The sequence below is a fragment of the Schistocerca cancellata genome, chromosome 4 (genome assembly GCF_023864275.1).
Source record: "Schistocerca cancellata isolate TAMUIC-IGC-003103 chromosome 4, iqSchCanc2.1, whole genome shotgun sequence".
NCBI classification, from domain to species: domain Eukaryota; kingdom Metazoa; phylum Arthropoda; class Insecta; order Orthoptera; family Acrididae; genus Schistocerca; species Schistocerca cancellata.
The window spans coordinates 181,515,031-181,537,237 of record NC_064629.1 but is presented as its reverse complement, the minus strand read 5'-3'; the positions used below and the strand labels follow the sequence as shown (position 1 = coordinate 181,537,237).

At 44.5% G+C, this 22,207-nt stretch overlaps 1 protein-coding gene across 2 annotated transcripts in view; it reads right to left on the bottom strand.

The window, feature by feature from the left end:
* Positions 1-22,207, bottom strand: part of LOC126184674 (ligand of Numb protein X 2-like) — a 528,500-nt gene that overhangs the window by 319,214 nt on the left and 187,079 nt on the right. For both annotated transcript variants that reach the window (XM_049927160.1, XM_049927159.1), the window contains exon 3: positions 7,973-8,065. In XM_049927160.1, the coding sequence (XP_049783117.1) occupies positions 7,973-8,065 (93 nt within the window). The remainder of the gene's footprint in view (positions 1-7,972; positions 8,066-22,207) is intronic.

Sequence of the window (22,207 nt, the reverse complement as noted above, 5' to 3'; positions counted from 1 at the left end):
GTGGGTAATGAAAGCAGTGTTTCAACATTTGAATTACGACAACAGGGATGTGAAATTACTGAGAGATAGGCTAGCCTCATTTTGCGTAATCTGCCAGCACAGCAGTAATGCATGGTGCAGGCGAGGCAATGACACCATTATCGGGGTTTTCGTGATGTCCGAGAATGTCATCAGGAGTGGTGCACTGGCACAAGTGAACTGCTATCTGGTATAAATAATGCTCAGTTTTGTAGCTGATTCATGCATAGTCCAGCAGTACCTTCAGGTTTCCTGGGCTATGCCAGGTAAGGAGACAATATGGAGCCACCAGCCACAGTCTGCTTCCTGCAGTAAGTACCCCGAGACTTAGTTCCACAGCGCGGCAAGCCTGCTGGTCCACTCTAGCAGCAGCCAGGTCCTTGCCAAAAGGCAGCGGGTCACCACACAATCACAACAGCTGCCTTCAACAACCTATGCCACTCACCTCGGCCACCTGACTTCGGTCCTCCATCCTCCATCCACACAATTACAATACGTGTTTCTGACTTCCTAACACTACACTAGACCATCTTCTCTAGTGTGGTAGAGAAATTTGCATTATTTAAATAGTAGGTAACTATAATCGCCCCCAACACCAGGGACCTAGTCTCTGTCACAAATGGCATTCAATCACTTAACGTCAGGATATTCCGCCACAGCAAACATGTCGTAACGTGAGGACCACCTTGCAGATAAACGATGCTAACAGTTTTAACGGTAAGTACTCCACACGTCTTCCCCTTTCTGTCTAGACCAATCAGAAACAAGCTCACCCTCCTCCTCCTCCCTCCCCTCCCCCTACCATTTTCAGACAGGTAGCACTCCCAGGTGTAATGACGACACATAATTAAGGTGTGTAAAGAAAATATCTCTGCAGTATTATTAGTATATGTGAGATTACTAAAACTTTTGTTTATTAACTACAATAAAATCCAAGTACGGTCGTTGCTATTAACGTAAATTCGACTGATACACAGAATTCCACAGACACGTGCTGAACAGCTAGCACATTGCAGTGTTTAAAAAAATTATAGTTGTGAAAACTTATCTGTGCATTAATAATGAGTATCCTTCAAACACAGTCAGGGTGCTGAAACTGACATATCCCACACTATATACTAACCACACTGGGTAAACTGGGAATAAATATAGTGACTAAATGTTTTGGCGGAGAGAATGCACGTTGGCGGTGGACGGTCTAAGCTGTCGTCAGCACTGATACTGCTTCATACAGGTATCTCCTTGCTACGGCTCTGTGCAGCAGGATAGTCTGGGCTGAATAATCGTCAAGGTCATCCAGATAGCCATATCTGCCTCTATGTGAACTCCTGTGGCCGTCCTTTGTTTAACATTTTTACTGATGATGAGATGCGTGTGAAATCTTATGAGACTTAACTGCTAAGGTCATCAGTCCCTAAGCTTACACACTACTTAAACTAGATTATCCTAAGGACGAACACACAAACCCATGCCCGAGGGAGGACTCGAACCTCCGCCGGGACCAGCCACACAGTCCATGACTGCAGCGCCTCAGACCGCTCGACTAAACCCGCGCGGCTAACATTTTTTACTGTCATACGTTACTATAATTTAAACAAACACTTACTCCCTTGCTATGAAGTGACCTAGGTGTCTTTAAAGGGAACTTACTTCATTCGTACACCATGACGCATACCGAAAAAGGAAACACATCCACCCAACCCCTGGCTCTGGGGAATCCACGTAAAATAGTGTAATTACAGCCACATTTAGACGGCATGACCAAATACTGCTGTCATCATGAGCCTTTACCCAGATGTTAGATACAAATCATTAGCTGAACAGTGTTCGATGTGTGCAAAGTATTATCTATCTGTCTATAATTTTAATTATATAATATGGAAGTCGATTACGCAAAATTGAGCTGCGGGAATGTGCTGGTCTAAAGAAATAATGTATTCCGAGTCGTTTACTACTACTAAGGTGAATAAGTGCTGGACTGAGCTTGGGAGCTGCATCTCTCGTTTATTACAGGCATTATAACTGATATTTTATTAAATATACACCAATAAGTAGGCGTTTTTGGTGTGCTGAGGAGTACTCTGCATCTTGCTCATTGTTGCTGGACCCTGTGCACCAAACCCATGACTCTGGGGTATCCATATCACAACTCACGAAATATAGTGCGCATTCAATAATGTTTCGAAGATCATGTGACTGGAAGCATTTTCATAATGACCTATACATGATGGTTTCTTGTTACTAGAGTGAATAATCATCGTTAGCAAAAAATTTCTTGTTGGTGGTGACATCGCATTGCGAAGACTCATTCCAGTGTTTTTTCTACACTTTTACGAACAGTAAAGCAGACTGACAGGAGGTCTAAACCGATATCTTCCAGATAATTAAAAGTAAATACTTTTGACTTGTGTGGTTGTGCACACATTCCATATAAAGAGAGTCAAGAACTGGTTATAATGCTATGCTCTCTATTTCTACAGTTTTAATTATTTAACTTGGAAATCGGCAACATGACACACCAAACAGCGATTCTGGCACTTCTACTGTGGACTGTATATAGGTTGGATGACTGACTATTCGTAAGCAAATCACTGTTGGCTACATTACCTCCTCAGTGGCTTTTTTAATAGTGTTGAGAATGTGACCATAATTATGAGAATGCACAGAGAAACTATACATCTCTAGAGGGTCTAACTGTCTTGCTCAAGCCGCGCGGAGTGGCCGCATGGTTTGAGGCGCCATTCACGAATTGCGCGGCCCCTCCCGCCGGAGTTTACAGTCGTCCCTCGGACATGTGTGTGTGTGTGTGTGTGTGTGTGTGTGTGTGTGTGTGTGTTGTCCTTAGCGTAAGTTAGTTTAAGTAGTGTGTAAGTCTAGGAACCGATGACCTCAGCAGTCCCTTAGCAATTCACACACATTTGAACATTTCGTCTTGTTGAGAGAGATATAGAACAAATTATACCTTTCTTGTACGTAAAGCAGGCAATGCGCTTTGGGAAGACTTGTTAAAATTATGGTATATGTAGTTCTAAGATCGTTCTGCAGTTTGACTCTGGAGGAGTAATACTAGCTCAGATGTTGTTTATCGTGACATCATCTCCTAAAATTCGAATACAAACGTGTTTCATTTCTTAGCTGGATGTGTAAGACTGTCTTGTTGGTGGATTATTCGATAATGGCGATAATGATAGGATACAATACCTCGATACTCCACTTTAAAAAACCAGTCATGAGCTATAATGATTTGCTAATGGCGGGAGGATGCGGCTGCCTATTCATTAATCATTTCGTCAGAAAAGTTGGCTGTGTCGGAAATATGGTTTTTATTTGCAGCTACTATGGTTATCAGATGCACAATCCTTCCAGAGTTTTTTTTAGGATGTTAATAATCTGTAAAAAAATCTAATGATAGTAATTCTGATAACGCAAAGGTGAGTCCTGTTCGTATTGCTGGTAACAATATAGACCAAATTATACCTTCCCGATACGTAAAGCAGGAATTGTTTGTCGAGCAGACTTTACCTATTAAAGTTTTCGTACTTGTATATATAACCATAAGATTTATCTGCAATTTCTCTACCACGGGAGAATACTAGATTAGATGTTACTGATCATGACGTCTTTTCAATGTTATGAAACACATTTTATATTTTTAGCTTGATGTGTACATGTTGCAGAAGACCGTAGTTTTAATGAATTATTCAGAAATGGCAGGATATAAGACCTTGATACTGTGCTTAAATACATCAGGAGCTACAATGGTTTATAAAACTATTCGCTGTATGCCTACAATTTTAATATGGAAATCGATCACACAAAAACAGGGATACTGGCAGCTGTTTTGTAGGCAATATTACTCCACCGGATGACTGAAATTATCTCACCTGCCCAAATTACTTCCTATAGAACCAAGACTGAGAAGCTTCCAGTAAACAGTGCTAATTGCAGTATGGTGTTACCTACGACTGGTCTTTGAGTAGATATTTATTTATTACATACATAACATGTTTAGGATTTTCGTGGTGTGTTAACGACAAAATACAAGTACCAGATTTTATCGACAGTCTGAGACACTTACCAGTTTGGTTTAATTGATGTGGGTTATAAGTATCAAAAGAATTACTTACATAGAAGAAATTTCAGTTCAAATAATACTAGCGTGTTGACTGAGCCTACCAATAACAAGTGCAGCAGTCAGTCATTGGTTTTTGGAGAAGTCTTCCACTTAGTAAGGGTTGTGTTACAGTATTTCTGCAAAGATTCACTGCTATGATGTACGGTCAGCAACCTTATTATATAATTTTTTTTTCATCGTTGCAGGAAAACTGTGTGTGTGTGTGTGTGTGTGTGTGTGTGTGTGTGTGTGTGTGTGTGTGTGAGAATCTTGTAATACATCGATCATACATTCGAGAAGGCATTTTTATTGGTTCCAACACTATGGGAACATGACAAGTTACTGCATATATTTATCCCTGAACTTTTTCTTCCCTTGTACAATCGACTTAATAAAATCTCACTGTCCAAGTAAACTTTGCTACTGTTCCTATCTGAAGAATCGGGCTCTGAACTTGACTCTGACATTACCTGATTTGAGATTTGTTATCATGACTCTGACATTACCTGATTTGAGATTTGTTATCAATCACACCTGATATTATTGTAACGAGTACATGTAGTGTGTATTTTTGCTACTAAATACGCCTTTTTTGTTAATAATAGGCATGTATATGCAAATCTAGCTGCTCTCAAATGTATAATGAAAATAATATTAGAATGCTTTTATTAATAGAGATTTCCCCTGGCTGTTTCAACAGGTGACATGCTGGTAGCGGTCTCTGGTGATTAGACACACATTCCTCGCAGTGTGTGGATGCAGCTCAGCTCCTGTTTCGTTTTAACGGCTGTAGTGGTGGTCTTAGTCTGGATGCTCAGATCACGGGCTGGAAGGGAGGGGTAGGATGGGGTGGGGTGGGCGGAAGAAATTTCTTAGACATTACTCCTAGCGACAAACACAGGTCAGCGATTCTGCCAATTTATCAACTTTGCATAGACCACTTCCTGCGTTTTCCATCAGGCAATGCCCACACTCAGGTTGTGGACCTCAGGACTGAAGATGGAGGTGTGGTACGGGCGAGGTCTGGTCATTATTGCTAGGGCTGTCTACAGGCCCACAGTAGTGATGTCAACACCCGTGATTAACTGCTGTGATAGAGCCGATGTATATGACCAGCATATAGTCATAAATATGGTACTCATTGCACTGTTATCAAGTATGTGCAAACCTTTATTTCGGCAGTCATTGTGCATATGTTGTTCGCAATTTGAATCCACAAGATGGTAGGTTAGGTGTAACTGAGTCTTTGGAGAACAGTCTTATCGATAAACTGTGCTCGATCCCTGTAGCTCTCTATGTTCGCATTTCACATTATCGTGGCTTCTGTGAGTCTGTGACTTTACATGTAGAAATAGTATTTATTGCTCAGTCCCATTTGTGTGTGGTGAGGACATACATACTTTGGAGTATTTCCGCATCTGTTTATGAGCCTTACAGTGACGCCACACTGTATTATTGGGAGAGTTGTGTGTATTGGAACGCTGGCGTATCTAGCCCACCACTGACGTGGTTCCAGGATTGTATTTTGTCGATAAATTTATTTCCGATATACCTGGTATGGTTCACATGTACTCATTATTAACGCAAAGACAAGTATTCATAACAATGATCCTTTAAATATTTTCTGGAAGTTTTTAAACAGTACAGTGTACTTGCTGTCCAGCGTGTGTCTTTGGAATTCTACGGATCAGTCGAAATTACATTAATAGGAACGACCATAGTCGGATTTTGCTTTAGTTAATAAATGAGACGTCTAGTAATCTCACATATGGGAGTGCTACCAGTCTGAAAATGGTGTAATCCACGCAAGTTTTAAAAGAATGATGGTTGAGGGGAGGAGGCCAAGCTTGTTTCTGATTGGTCTTGAGAGAAAGGGGAATGGGACAGGCGTGCTTGGCACTAAAACTGTTAGCAAAGTTTAACTCCAAAGACGTGGGAGCATTAAAACAGGTTTGCTGTGGTGGGATGTTCCCTCCCGGAATGATTAACTACCATCTGTGACAGCTACTTGGTCGCTTGTGATCAAGACGATTGTACACACATATTGTTTAAATAATGCAAATTTCTCTACCACGCCTGGGACTAGGACTAGGAAGAATATCGGCCATGTCATTTTCATAGGAACACTACCAGCATTTGTCTTCGGCGCTTTAGCAAAAGTAACGGAAGCATACATCAGGTAAAAGTATAAGTAAGAGTGCAACAGCCACAAAAACTCATCATATACACTCATGAGCCAAAACATTATGGTCACCTGCTTATAAATTGTTTGTCCGTCTTTGGAACGAAATACACCACTTATTCTGTGTATCAGAGATCCGACAGTTTATTGGTAGCTTTGTGGACGTATGTGCCATTAGACCTCTATGCACAGGTCATGTAATTCGCGTAAATAACGGGCCACTAACTTGTGTACGAGGTGATAGCGCACGATAGTGACCCAGATGGGTTCAAATGGCTCTGACCACTATGGAACTCAACATCTGAGGTCATCAGTTCCCTAGAAATTAGAACTACTTAAACCTAACTAACCTAAGGACATCACACACATCCATGCCCAATGCAGGATTCGATCCTGCGACCGTAGCGGTCGCGCGGTTTCAGACTGTAGCGCGTAGGACCGCTCGGCCACTTCGGCCGGCCCCAGATGGGTTCGATAGGATTTACATCACGCGAATTTAGTCGCCGAGACATGAACGTGAGTTCACTATAACGCTCCTCAAACCACTATAGCACGGTTCTGTCTTCGAGACACGGAAAATTATACTGTTGAAAGGTGACATCGCCTTCGGGGAAGACGTGAATAATGAAGGGATGCAGGTGATTCGCAGCTGTCAGCGTGTCTCCGATTACAACCACATGTCCCATGCAAGGGCTCGAGATTGACTCCCAGAGCATAATACTGCTCCCACCAGCCTGCGTCCGCGGCGCGTTGCACATATCGAGCCCCCATTAACCTCGATAACGGCGTTTGCGTAGAGGACCAGAGACCTAGTGCAGCTAAAATGTCATTCAGCCGAAGAGCCGACACGTTTCCATTGATCGACGGCCGAATCCGAATGGACCCGTGCGCACTGCAATCGTAACTGACGATGTCGTTGGGTCAACACGTGAAAATGTAGGAGTTGCCAGCTGCGGAGCCTATGTTCAACATTGTATGACGAACGGTGTGCTCCGAAAAACTTGTGCGTACACCAGCATTGTGCCCTTTTGGCAAAGATGCCACACATCACAACTAATCTACTTTACAGAGCAGACAAGCCTCCTAAACCCACGTTCTGTGGAGAGTCGTGTACGTGCAACTATTTAGCGGCTAGTGGTAGTTTCACTGTCCTACCTGTTTCCGTAGACGCTCACGACAGTAGCACATGAACATTCGACCAGCTTCGCCGTTTTCGAAACTCGTTTACCTCAATGGATTACTCCATCTGCAACCCATGTCTTTGCTGGGGTGGTTCCCCGTTCCCGTCTGCCCCGCTTACAAATTTTTGTACCCGCTTCACGTGTTCGCAACGCCATCAGACGGCATCCAACGTCGCCGTGGGCAGTAGTGATAATGTTTTGCCTTATCAGTGTAGTTCCCCGTACAACATATTGGCAACACACAGCTTGGCTGCTATGCAAGAACATCCCAAGAATTGACAAAATGGAATTATATGAAAACAATTTCTGACTGTCTCATGTCATTTGAGATTCTCGAACAATGTTAACACGATCTGGAAGTAAAATTACACGTTTCAAACATGTTTTGTGAAAAAACTAAAGATACCAATGAATGATGCCAATGATACCACTGACACCAATGAAAGAACACTGACTAATGCAGCACAAGAAACGTACCTTTTTTTAAGATGATCCTGGAGGTCGCCTCTTGAGAGCACTTTATCACAAACATCTGTGTTGGGACACTTGACGGATAACTTTTCTAACAATCTGAAAGAAAGAAAACACATCTTCACAAATATGTTACTAAGTTCATCTACGTATTATATTAAACATACAGGGGGACCCAGAGGAAATGGTAAATATTCAACAAAGATCGTTCGAAGCAAGCAAGTCTGGTAAATACCGTCTCTAAAATGCATACCGGAAGAGCTATGGACACTTCATCTTAGATACTGCGAAACAAATCTCTTCTATTGCAAGTTCTTTGCTTTCCATATTTTGAGGGGATGCAGTACGGACAAAAGCAAGATAAAACTGAATAGTAAACATGGGGGGTTGTGCTGGCGGTGGGGCGGGGGAGAAGGGGGGCGGGGCAGGCGGGTTGGCGTGGGGGATGGCGGCGGAAAGGGGGGGAGAGGGGGGGGGGTAAGGGATTGATGACCGTCGTTGTTTGGTCTCCTGAAACACGTACTCAGCACCAACATCTTAAGGTAAGTATTTTAGCGCCCACGCTTACTGGACATTTTTTTCTTTGTTTTGGTCCATATAACTACCTCAAAATATGGACAGCACAGAGCTTACAGTAGAAACGATTTTTTTTCACAGTATCGAAGATGACTTAGTGCTCATAGCTCTGCAGTTATGCATCTTAGAGCTCATGTTTACTACACTTTTTTGCTTCGAATGAGCGTTCCTGTCATACCCTGAATATTGACCTTTCCTCCTGGAACACACACTATAAAGTGTATGACACAACTGACAACGTCCGTGGCAGAATGATAAGTAAAACACAGATGTACTGCGCAGAAATACGCTAAGAGCGCTGATAATTTTCAACTACACACCTGACAATCAATCACAATCATAAAATATTTAGGAATATGTATCTAGAGTGGCCTAGGTGGAACAGCCAACATGGATTTTCAATTGCCCAATAATGCATTAACATTTCCATGGGTTGTGAATGTAGCCTTGCCAGTAAATAAAATCAAATTAATAAATGTGTCATCCCTCTGAATCTGAAGTTGAGCCCATCGGCAGAATTCAATGCGCACATCGCCTTGTTCTTCGAAGGAAAACATCATTCACATTCGGTTGATTCGACGATACTAGTCTTACCGTTCCTATTAGTGCTGTATTGCGAAACCACAGAATGGTGTTTACATGTCAATGGCATATTAGAGGGATACACCATATTCGGCGAATAATTACTATTTGCACGATAGACGAGAGAGAACTGTCAGAGCATGTGCTTCGATAAGTGTCGATGTGATAAGGAATACCACTCAATCCATGATAAGAAGATTGTAGCACTGCATTAACACTAACGGTCATCACTTCGAACGCCTTCTGCAAATGGACGTACATGCAACATTTTTTACCATCGTTGACCTTCAAAGACCTTACTGTTACACATCATTGGATTCGTCTGGATAGCCGCTTTCAGAAAATAAGTACCAAACTATAGCATCCCAGTAAAAAAAAAAAGTTGACCATATCTCTGACACGACACCACCAAGCAACAAAAAACCGTCATATTATGGCCCCATTGTCCCATGCAACATTTGTCCCACAAACTTTTCAGCTACTATCACACTTTCGGAATTATTCTTGGTGGCAATAGTTGGTGACTCACACTGTATAAAAGTATTTACAATTTACAGCGAACAAAGATGCCACACAGATTCGAAGAATTCTAAGGAGTGCTCATTAAAGAACGCAAGAGGTACCCTACATCATCATCGTTCGAGCAATTCCTCAGTATTGCTCGTCAGTCTAGTAACGATTTTATGTATCGAAGTAGCACTTTCTGCCACTGTAGCATACCAAAACGTGCTAAAAACGACGCGTTTTTGAGAGATTTTTAATGTGTTGTATCACTGAAATCGCACATTTTTGTAATAAGCGAAAACCACAAAATATGGCACGCTAGTTCCGGAAGTACTAACATCGAGATGGCGGTTTCTCGATTTGCTTCCATCAGCCAATCGTAGCATAGACACGTGGTCTCATCAGCGAATCAGAGTATCGAGGAGGGTACAGGACATGTCATCTAGTCAGCCAATCACAAAATATCTTTTCCGTCGTTCTAACAGGCAAATGGCTCGAAAAATATTACGAGTAATATGTGGAAACTGACACAGCCTATGATAGTAAATACACTACTGGCCATTAAAATTGCTACACCACGAAGATGACGTACTACAGACGAGAAATTTAACCGACAGGAAGAAGATGCTGTGATATGCAAATGATTAGCTTTTTAGAGCATTCACACAAGGTTGGCGGCGGTGGCGATTCCTACAACGTGCTGACATGAAGAAAGTTTCCAACCGATTTCTCATACACAAACAGCAGTTGACCGGCGTTGTCTGGTGAAACGTTGTTGTGATGCCTCGTGTAAGGAGGAGAAATTCATACAATCACGTTTCCGACTTTGATAAAGGTCGGATTGTAGCCTATCGTGATAGCTGTTTATCGTATCGCGACATTGCTGCTCTCGTTGGTCGAGATCCAATGACGTTAGCAGAATATGGAATCGGTGGGTTCAGGAGGGTAATACAGAACGCCGTGCTGGATCCCAACGGCCTCGATTCACTAGCAGTCGAGATGACAGGCATCTTATCCGCATGACTGTAACGGATCGTGCAGCCACGTCTCGATTCCTGAGTCAACAGATGGGGACGTTTGCAAGGCAACAACCATCTGCACGAACAGATCGACGACGTTTACAGCAGCATGGACTATCAGCTCGGAGACAATGGCTGCGGTTACCCTTGACACTGCATCACAGAAAGGAGCGCTTGCGATGGTGTAAAAATGGCAAAACGTCATTTTTTCGGATGAATACAAGTTCTGTTTACAGCATCATGATGGTCGCATCCGTGTTTGGCGACATCGCGGTGAACGCAAATTGGAAGCGTGTATTCGCCATCGCCATACTGTCATATCACCCGACGTGATGGTATGGGGTGCCATTGATTACACGTCTCGGTCACCTCTTGTTCGCATTGACGGCACTTTGAACAGTGGACGTTACATTTCAGATGTGCTACGACCCGTGGCTCTACCCTTCATTCGATTCCTGCAAAACCCTACATTTCAGCAGGATAATGCACGACCGCATGTTGCAGGTCCTGTACGGGCCTTTCTGGATACAGAAAATGTTCGACTACTGCCCTGGCCAGCACATTCTCCAGATCTTTCACCAATTAGAAACGTCTGGTCAATGGTGGCCGAGCAACTGGCTCGTCACAATACGCCAGTCACTACTATTGATGAACTGTGGTATCGTGTTGAAGCTGCATGGGCAGCTGTACCTGTACACGCCATCCAAGCTCTGTTTGACTCAATGCCCAGGCGTATCAATGCCATTATTACGTCCAGAGGTGGCTGTTCTGGGTACTGATTTTTCAGGATCTATGCACCAAAATTGTGTGAAATTGTAATCACATGTGAGTTCTATTATAATATATTTGCCCAATGAATACCCGTTTATCATCTGCATTTCTTCTTGGTGTAGCAATTTTAATGGCCAGTAGTGTAATTGTTTTACGTAATGATGGGTTTCGACCGCTTCGATCATCAGATTGATGCTAAAAAAAGCGCATATTTATGAGTACGAGCATTATGATAAGCTAACAAGTACGTTGTAGCGTAGATACAAATTAACTGACAAGGGAAAAACACTACAGGTCTCTTTCTGACTCAGTCGAAACTTTGCAGGGTGAAATTTTGAAAGATGGGTTAAAATAACGGGACACCTATTTAAGCTTAGTTCTCGCTAGTCAGGATGGGTTCTAGTCTTCCTTTGGGTATAGTTGGAACCGTACACGCTTCGGGAGACAGGGGAGGCGTGTGTATAGCGACAGACAGAGCAGCGGTGGACATACAGACAGTTCTTTATTCAGTCAGTCAACCTGATTCCTCTACGAACATGAAAAAGTCGCTAATTATTCCATCCGGCTAGTAAAGTCTCGTAGTAAAGGCCAGTGGTGCAGACAGGCGAGCTGCTTACAGAGTGGAGCACGACGGTGAGACAGACGCCGCACGAGGCCCGCTGCGGTTGTGGTGCGGAGCAGCGTTTTCCGTCTCTGCGGTGCCCCGGTGGCGCGGCGATGGCGTCGCCCGGATTCGAAGGACGGACCGTCGGTGAAGAGCACAGGGGGGGCGGGTTTTTGGCGCGGTGTTGGCTGCCCGCGCTGGGCATACTGCCTCAGCGGAGTATCGGGATGAACTGAGAGCATGATCTATCTCCTTCATAGTAAAGGCGGCATTGTAGCACTCACGATTCAGAGAAGAGAAGAGAAGGGTATCGCCCGAGCCTCCTCCGCTCGTTTCCGATGGAAGAAGGCAGGGTGATAGTGAGAAGAGCTCGAAACTTCCGCAAAATGGCGGACCAGGGTGTTGGACATCGTCAGCTACTGTCAGGCCGAAAATTGGGGAATGGATCTTGGTCCCGGAGAGCCGTCGATGCCGCAAGGTCTAGGGCACCTTGTCATGGTCCGCGCGGCTCCACCTGTTAGGGGTTCGAGTCTTCCCTCGGGAATGCGTGTGTGTGTGTGTGTGTTGTCCTTAGCGTAAGTAAGTTTAAGTTATATTAAGTAGTGTGTAAGTTTAGGGCAGATGACTTCAGCAGTTTGGTCCCGTAAGACCTTATCACAAAATAAAATCAGTCAAGGGCCGTCGGAGGTTGGTTCCATACGACAAACGAAGGTGTGGAACTGTCAAAAGAACTAATGAATGAAATCCAGCAAGCTATTTTGCTATCCTGAAGAACGCGACGACGCTTTGCCGGCATCTGTTTATATTGAATGCAGTTTGCCATCGAAGGATGGCGGTTAAAAACGCGGAATGCCTCGGTCCACCAAGGGACAGGCACACGACGTGGTAAAGAGTAAGTGCGGGGAATGGAACGTTCTGAAGTACAACAGAAAATATGTATTAGAGGTGACCTGACGATGATTCGAATTGTGAATGGCCAGCACTAGTAGAAACACAGTGTAGTTGCAGACAAAACGGTTCATATCTACAAATTAATACGACCAAAAAACACCGGAAAGGAAAAAAGGACAAAATCTACCATTTTATGGTCTACAGTGACCCAAAACGAATACACTGGGTGAAGAAAAAATGCGGCACTTGGCGGTCGACATGCGATTCATTCCCCCCGTCGGAGGTTCGGGCCCTCCCTCGGGCGTGTGTGTGTGTGTGTGTGTGTGTGTGTGTGTGTGTGTGTGTGTGTGTGTGTTGTCCTTAGCGTAAGTTACTTTAAGTTGGATTAAGTTGTGTGTAAGCCTAGGGACCGATGACCTTAGCAGTTTGGTCCCACAAAACTTACCACCACCATGCGATTCCTCATCCCAATTCAAGACAAAAATGTATGTAGCAAAACCTAGTCCCCACCAATACGTTTAAAATAAATGCGGTTTAAAAAACGAGGCGCTGGCAACGCTGTACTAGCGCGGCCAAGAACACGTAGCATCATGAACTCTGCGCTCTGGCGAGCTGTCCTATTACCTCAGTGGGACGAGCCAACGGGTAGGCAGACTCGTCCATGTTCGGCTCACTTCGCGCCAAACTTCTATTTCAATTAAAGCGTCAAATTGTATCCAATTAACACCTCCACAATGCAGTATCTCGTGTATTTCTTTCTATTGCTGTTACCTTTGTTTATAAATCAGGACTTAAAGTGAACTACTTATAGTCGTAGACGACCAATTTGTTTCGTCCATAACACATACAACGTCAATACAAAATAATATTGGATACAGTAACATACTCTGTATCCTATGAGGTACAAAAACCACAATAGGTACGCTACACTAGAAGTAACATTATGCTAGGCACAGTAATTCCATTCTGTACGGTTGATGTGCAGGCTTATCGTCGCAGAGCCAGTACGTATACGTACAAGTAACTTTCACTGTATGGAAGATGTTGAAAGGGACCACGTTGTATTTGCAAACACTTCGCCAGTCGCCGGATCATATCTTTCTGGACCCTACACAACGCACATGCCTCCACCATTGTCGAAACGGCATGCACGCGAGCTATTAGGTTGTGCACATCCGTGGGAGGAGAACTATAAACTTGTCCCTTTCAGTGTCCCCACAAATAAAAATCTAGTGGATTAAGGTCCGGGTAACGTCGACACCAGAACATTGGACCTTCACAACCAATCCATTTCCCCAGAAATGCTTCAGTTAAATGTTTGCGTATATTCATTCCAAAGTGTGGTGGTGCACCATCATGCTGAAACCATAGCTATCGCCGAACACCAAGTGGACCGTTTTCTAATGCGTCAGGTAAAATATTGCAAAGAAACCTACGATACAGGGGCGCAATCAACTTGTCCGGCAATAGGTAAGGGCGCAAAAGCACTTCTCCCACGATCCCAGCCCACAGGTTTATGCCAATGCATGCCTCAAAGACACGTTCACGGGTGACGTGGATTGTGTTCCGACAAATAACAGCTCTTGCGGAGGTTGAAAATACCTTCACGAGTGAAACTAAATTCGTCAGTCCATATCACATTATTCATAAATGTTCATTATATTCCACTTGGTGCAAAAGCCAATCACAAAACTGTACCCGTCGCACGCAGTCTTCTGCCCGCTGGTGTTGAGTTAACGTGTAGTGATATGGATGCAGTTCATCCTGCAGCACTTAAACAACCAATATTTGAGGTGAACCTGCGGTGCAATATCACTGGTACTTCGACGAGGTGACTGGTGAACGATTTCGAGAATCGCATCCTCTGTCTGTACAGTAGAATACAATTCTTAGGACGACCTCTGTCCATTACTTGTAGACGAAGATTACCGGTTTCCGGAAGATGTTGCTACAGCGACGAGAAAGTTCTTATCGGGATGGTGTCTTCGAGGGTACCATGCAGCATATGCACGAGCAGCAGCAGCAGCAGCAGCAGCAGCTTGATTAATGGATGCACCCAGCGCCTAAAGCATATCGACGTATTCATCGTTTGTGTATTCTATCGGTAAGCCGTCCTATATGAACTTGCCAGGACCAGTTACAGCTGTGCACTGCACGGTTAGTAGACACATGCATGCATTTTAATGGACCCCACTGTCATGTGGGAGGCTACTGTCATGTGGTTGGCTAGTGATGTCCTACTTACAAACGTCAGCTCCGGTCCATCCCATTCGTCCTGCTGCATATTACGGAGACTGAAGACGACTGAGTCCGTAAGCTTCGTTTCCGTCACCATCACAACGTCGATGCGGTGTCGTGTTACAAAGTCCTTTAGTTCCGCTTTTTTAGTGCGAACGCCGTAAGCACTCCAGTTAGGAATGACGAGACGTCTCGTTGGCGTTCGTGGAGCCATTTAAGGCGGCACGAACGCTTTGGTTATTCCTTCCACCAAGCTGAGGAAGGATGTGATTTTCTGCTCGAGCGTTGTGAAGAGCATTGCGATGCCCGTCAAAGCTTGTGAAAATGGCTTGATAATACTTTGCGATGTCAGATGGTTGCGACAGCGGGTGCTGATTCCTGCGTTCCCGGACGGTTGTGGAACGCATCAGAGAAGGTTCTTATTGTCCGCCGGCGTCTGCTGGTGTGGTGCCTCTTGCCGTGCAAACACCAGCTTCGGTTGCGTCTGTACTTGCTTTACCGTCTTCGGTTCCCTAGTCTTGGTCTTGCGAAGTAATTGCTGATATTTTTCTCAGCCTTTCCAAGAAGCCGGATGGTTCTTTCAAGATTTGTGCATTTTGCCTTAGCTGTGCGCGGTACTGTGCATTCTTTCGAAGGATGGAAACCTCCACGGCGGACACAACATACTGGTAACGAGCAATAATTAGCTGTGCGCTCAAATCTCTGGCACTTCTTACATTTGTTTGATCCGTCTTTGTTGTGGTGTGATTCAAATCGCACCCTTGTACCAGGTAATCAAAAAGACAGTATAAATTTGAAAACTTAATAAATCACGGAATAATGCAGATAGAACGGTAAAAATTGGCACACATGCTTGGAATGACATGGGGTTTTATTAGAATCACCCCATATTGCTAGACGCGTGAAAGATATCTTACGCGCGTCTTTGGTGATGATCGCGTGCTCAGGCGCCACTTTCGTCATGCTTGGCCTCCCAGTCCCCAGACCTCAGTCCGTGCGATTATTGGCTTTGTGGTTACCTGAAGTCGCAAGTGTATAGTGATCGACCGACATCCCTAGGGATGCTGAAAGAAAACATCCGACGCCAATGCCTCACCATAACTCCGGACATGCTTTACAGTGCTGTTCACAACATTATTCCTCGACTACAACTACTGTTGAGGAATGATGGTGGACATATTGAGCATTTCCTGTAAAAAACATCATCTTTGCTTTGTCTTACTTTGCTACGCTAATTTTTGCTATGCTGATCAGATGAAGCGCCATCTGTCGGACATTTTTTGAACTTTTGTATTTTTTTTTGGTTCTAATAAAACCCCATGTCATTCCAAGCATGTGTGTCAATTTGTACCTCTCTATCTACATTATTCCGCGATTTATTCAGTTTTCAAATTTTTACTGACTTTTTGATCACCCTGTATATAGTACATATTGTTTGACACAGATCTTGTTGTTTTCCTTCAATTTCGAAAGGTTCACGACGAAGATTAGGATTGGTAGCAAGTCGCTGTTTGGTTCCTTCCTTTTATTGATGTACTCTTGCCGCCGGGAAGCCTTTTTCGTGTAGTGCCCGGATCACTTCCACCACTAGAAACGACGCAGGTAAATGTTTAATGACTAACTTCAGTTCCTTTGCCTCAGAGAGGCTAGTGGGTGTAAAGTAGAAGTTGGTTTTGTTTAAAGCAGCTCATTGCCCGTTGATGATCTTCACGGGATTCCAAATGGCATTTTATCCTGTTTCCCAGATAAATTGCTTTGAGGGAACCCAGTGGCTGTCGTTTGAGAAATGCATTCAACTGTACATAATTTTCCATATAATGTAGGGATATTGGCGGTAATTTGCGGCGTGGTGGTGTCACTTCTGCAGGTCCTGCGTTAGTTGCAGGGCGTTGTTCGTTTCTGCTGGTGATTCTCCTACTGTAGGCGGGGAAGGGACAATAGGAGTGAAACGATTGGCCGTTTCCACCTCAGCTTTTCGTTTGCGCGGATTCTCCTCCGCTGTTTCTTGCCGGTGGTTGTGGCGTCTCAAACTCGTCCTCTTGTGGATTTTGCGTTTCGTTTTCCCGTTCCGTTTTTCCTCGCTTTCTGACGATGAAGATGCTTGGTGTGGCAGAGCTGCTTCCATTTCGTGGTCCACAATGTCGTCGTCTTCAATTGGTGCGTTGTGCGCCGGTGGGAGTTGTTCCACCCAGGTGTTGTACAGCCCTGCTTAGGCAGAGCTGTAGTTGTTCTCCGTCAGTCCGCGCGCCAGTAGGGCCGCGTGGTGAGTGTGTTCCTCCGAGGCTCGGTCCGTTGTTGGCGGAGCGGCCGGCACGGACAGAGACTGCGCACACCCAACCGCACGGCGGCCGAATAACTCCCGAACTGCCGAGCTGTTCAAGCCGTCGCATCCGCTCACAGAGTAAGTTGCTACGGAGCGTACCACAGCGGGAAGGCGGTCAGGCAGGCAAGAGTCCTTCAACGTGCGTGGGTTGGGCATACGTACAGGTAGCTTGGCTAGGTTGGGAGTAACACAGCGTGCCCGTTCTGCTGACGACGTGTGGCAGCTTACCTCTGGGCTACCGAGGGCCACCACGGGTAGGTTAAAAGAAGGAATACGCACAGCTGTGCTTACAGGGCTTACCGTAAGCGACACCTTGCAGCCATGTCGACACAGCTGTTTGTGCTGTGTCATGTCCTAACGATGCCACTACACCACGGGCCACGAGTTAATATTACAATATACTATCTGACGAAGCCAATCGTGGTCACGAATTTTACTTGCCTCTTTCATTAATTTCCAGGAGAAAGGTAAGTTGTTTGTGAGGTGGTTCTCAGATAATGTGTATCAACGCTACTAGGTATAATGTTGTTAATGCTCTTACTCGTAAACATGCACGTTCCTGAATGAAATTTTCACTCTACAGCGGAGTGTGCGCTGATATGAAACTTCCTGGCAGATTAAAACTGTGTGCCGGACCGAGACTCGAACTCGGGACCTTTGCCTTTCGCAGGCAAGCGCTCTACCACAAGGTAGGAGACGAGGAACTGGCAGAACTGAAGCTGTGAGGACGGAGAGTGAGTCGTGCTTCGGTACCTCAGTTGGTAGAGCACTTGCCAGCCAATGGTAAAGGTCCCGAGTTCGAGTCTCGGTCCGGCACACAGCTTTAATCTGTCAGGAAGTTTCACTGACTGTGTTGTTTTTCGCATAGAGTCCAACATTGGATTGCTGTAATCTACAAGGTGATCACGTAACCGTTATCAAAACATTATGCTTACAACACGAGTCAAATAAGAATGGTTATTGGCTCAAAGTAATGTGCAGACAGTATAATAAAAGCAAACCTATGCGTTCACATTCCCAGTATGTCATTAACTATGAGGTTGCGGTGAGGTTGGAATGTGATTGGTTGTGAAATGGCAAAGGCAACGAACGGGAAAGATACAGTATCTTATTGTGGTGATAGACTGATCTGTAGCTTATTTCGAGGCCTAGGTTAGGATAAAATGTAGCGGTTTCACTCGTAAAAAATAAATTAAGTCTTTATTGTCGCATGTGGTTGACAGTTTCTTTCGATATGTTACGAACTCACAGCAATTTAAGCTATGGTCTTGGTTGATACCTAACCGCACTCTAGGAATTCGCGATATATTCGTAAATACCAAGCAAGAATACAAATGTAACTGTTGCTCATTTCACTCGCAGGAATGTAAGCTGTGTTCTTACGTTCCTATTTCAACACAACTTCTGAAAGCATAGCTTTGCTTGTTACTGTACTGTTTCTAAAGTAATTTACACATTAACCATTCCTATTTTAATCCAGCTGCATGTGTAATATTTTCGCAACGTTTGTCTGTTCATGTTACGAAAAAGTGTTGTTGCGATTCGCTGACTAGATGACCTATCCTGTTCACTCATTTGATGCTTTGATTGACTGACGAGATCATGTGTCATTGCTGTGATTGGCAGAAGCAAAGCGAAAAGCCGACACCTTAATTTCAGTGTTTCCGGAGCTAGCAGGCCATATTTGGTGGTTTAAATATTTATACTCGCGTATAGCGAAAATATGCAGTTTCAATAATACACCGCAATGAAGACCTCTCGAAAACGCGTCGTCTTTAGTGCGGTTTGATGTGCCACAGTGGCAGGAAGATATATCAAATCCTTACTGTCAATCTTTCCACCATTTTCAAGTAGGAATAACATAGGAGGTATTGGACATTGAAGGAAGAGCAGCATTTTTCATCAGGCTTTTTTTTTTTTTTTTTTTTTTTAGAAAGTGCGATAGAAAGTTCGTCAACATACTTGTTCCGTCATATGTTAAGAAAAGATTAGGACGTCATTTCACCGAGAAAACAAAACATAATAATATGGTATAAAAGTGTGTCTAGTTGCTGTGGAGGACGCAGAACAGCTCCTACCACACGAAAAGTAAGGAGGCAACATGTAGATTCTCTGCCACTGGACATTGCACATCTATATTACATTACTGGCCATTACAAATGCTACACCAAGAATAAATGCAGATGATAAACGGGTATTCATTGGACAAATATATTATACTAGAACTGACGTGTGATTACATTTTCACGCAATTTGGGTGCATAGATCCTGAGAAATCAGTACCCAGAACAACCACCTCTGGCCGTAATAACGGCCTTGATACGCCTGGGCACTGAGTCAATCAGAGCTTGGATGGCGTGTACAGGTACAGCTGCCCATGCAGCTTCAACACGATACCACAGTTCATCAAGAGTAGTGACTGGCGTATTGTGACTAGCCAGTTGCTCGGCCAACATTGACCAGACGTTTTCAATTGGTGAGAGATCTGGAGAATGTGCTGGCCAGGGTCAATGCGAACAAGAGGTGACCGAGACGTGTAACCAATGGCACCCCATACCATCAAGCCGGGTGATACGCCAGTATGGCGATGACGAATACACGCATCCAATGTGCGTTCACCGCGATGTCTCCAAACACGGATGCGACCATCATGATGCTGTAAACAGAACCTGGTTCATCCGAAAAAATGACGTTTTGCCATTCGTGCACCCAGGTTCGTCGTTGGGTACACCATCGCAGGCGCTCCTGTCTCTGATGTAGCGTCAAGGGTAACCGCAGCCATGGTCTCCGAGCTGATACCCCATGCTGCTGCAAACGTCGTCGAACTGTTCGTGCAGATGGTTGTTGTCTTGCAAACGTCCCCAGCTGTTGACTCAGGGATCGAGACGTGGCTGCACGATCCGTTACTGGCATGCGGATAAGATGCCTGTCATCTCGACTGCTAGTGATAGGAGGCCATTGGGATCCAGCACGGCGTTCCGTATTACTCTCCTGAAGCCACCGATTCCATATTCTGCTAACAGTCATTTGATCTCGACCAACGCGAGCAGCAATGTCGTGATACGATAAACCGAAATCGCGATAGGCTATAATCCGACCATTATCAAAGTCGGAAACGTGATGGTACGCATTTCTCCTCCTTACATGAGGCATCACAACAACGTTTCACCAGGCAACGCCGGTCAACTGCTGTTTGTGTATGAGAAATCGGTTGGAAACTTTCCTCATGTCAGCACGTTGTAGGTGTCGCCACCGGCGCCAACCTTGTGTGAATGCTCTGAAAAGCTAATCATTTGCATATCACAGCATCTTCTTCCTGTCGGTTACATTTCGCGTCTGTAGCACGTCATCTTCGTGGTGTAGCAATTTTAATGGCCAGTAGTGTAGAAAACGGCTAACCTAGCTCACGGTACACCGTTTCAATTGCAGACTTAATATCTGACGGCGTGCAGGAGCAACAAAAATTTGATTGTATTTCGCATAATTATTGACCGAATTCAAAAATTTATAGCACTGCCGTAATCTACCAGTTAGAGGTATAGTTCTTTGCTAAAGGTTTAACACATTAACGCACATACTACATTTAGGAACTGTGTATACGATTCGAGGCCGTGTAACTCAAGGCGCGCAAATTACACGGGACTACATTCGTCCAGTATCACAGAATGAGAGTACTTAGCGGCTTCCAACACACTGAACACACAATTTGAAACATTTTCTGAACTTTACATAACATCAGATACTCCATACATTAACGCATTTGTAAAGGAATTTACTTTTGCACGGGGATTTACTGGTGCTTCGATATTTAGCACGGAAAGACCCATATTAGCAGGAATAGCGATCTGAGGGGCAAAGTAGTACAGGTTGTCCACAATGAGACTCCAACATTTTACTATCCTATATCTTTCTCATTTCAGATGGTGGACCTGTGAATCCTGAATGGGCAGACAGACAACTCAACAAGTTTGTGGTGTGCGAATTTTATACGCCAAGCGGCGGTAGTGGAGCTGCAATCAATTGTTTTAGCAAAATGGAGGATATGAAGGAGCGTGCACAAGTGGTCCGGTGGTATGCAGAGACAAAATCGGCGACCCAAGGGCAAAGAAACTTTCGTCGAGTTTACAACAAAGCGCCCCCGTCGTTCAAGACTATAACGAAGTGGTGTGATCAGTTTTTGACTACTGGGAGTGTGGAGAAAGGGCACGGTGGTGGTAAGCCTGGGATCAGCGAACATAATGTGGAACAACTGCGGCGGTCAGTCGAACAAAGTCCACAGAAGTCAGTGCGACAGGCAGCACTAGAACTTCGAATGAAACTTTCAACAATGCACAAAGTGCTTCATCAAGTACGCATATAAAGTGCACGTTGTGCAAGAAATCACGCCTGATGATCGACCAAAGCGAGAAGAATTTGCGTGTGTCATGTTAGATAGTATTGCCGCGGACGAGTCATTTTTATCACGCGTGATGTTTACTGCGGAGGCAACCTTTCACGTGTCAGAGGCTGTCAATCGTCACAATGTGCGCATCTGGGGGTCCGAAAATCCACATGCACATAGGGAGCACATGCGCGACAGTCCAAAAGTTAATGTGCGGTGTAGTTTGATGATAAATCGCATTGTTGGGCCGTTTTTCTTTCAGGAGCCAACTGTGGATGGAGCCATCTACCTGGACATGTTGGAACAATTTTCCGTGCCACAATAACAAATGGCTCTGAGCACTATGCGACTT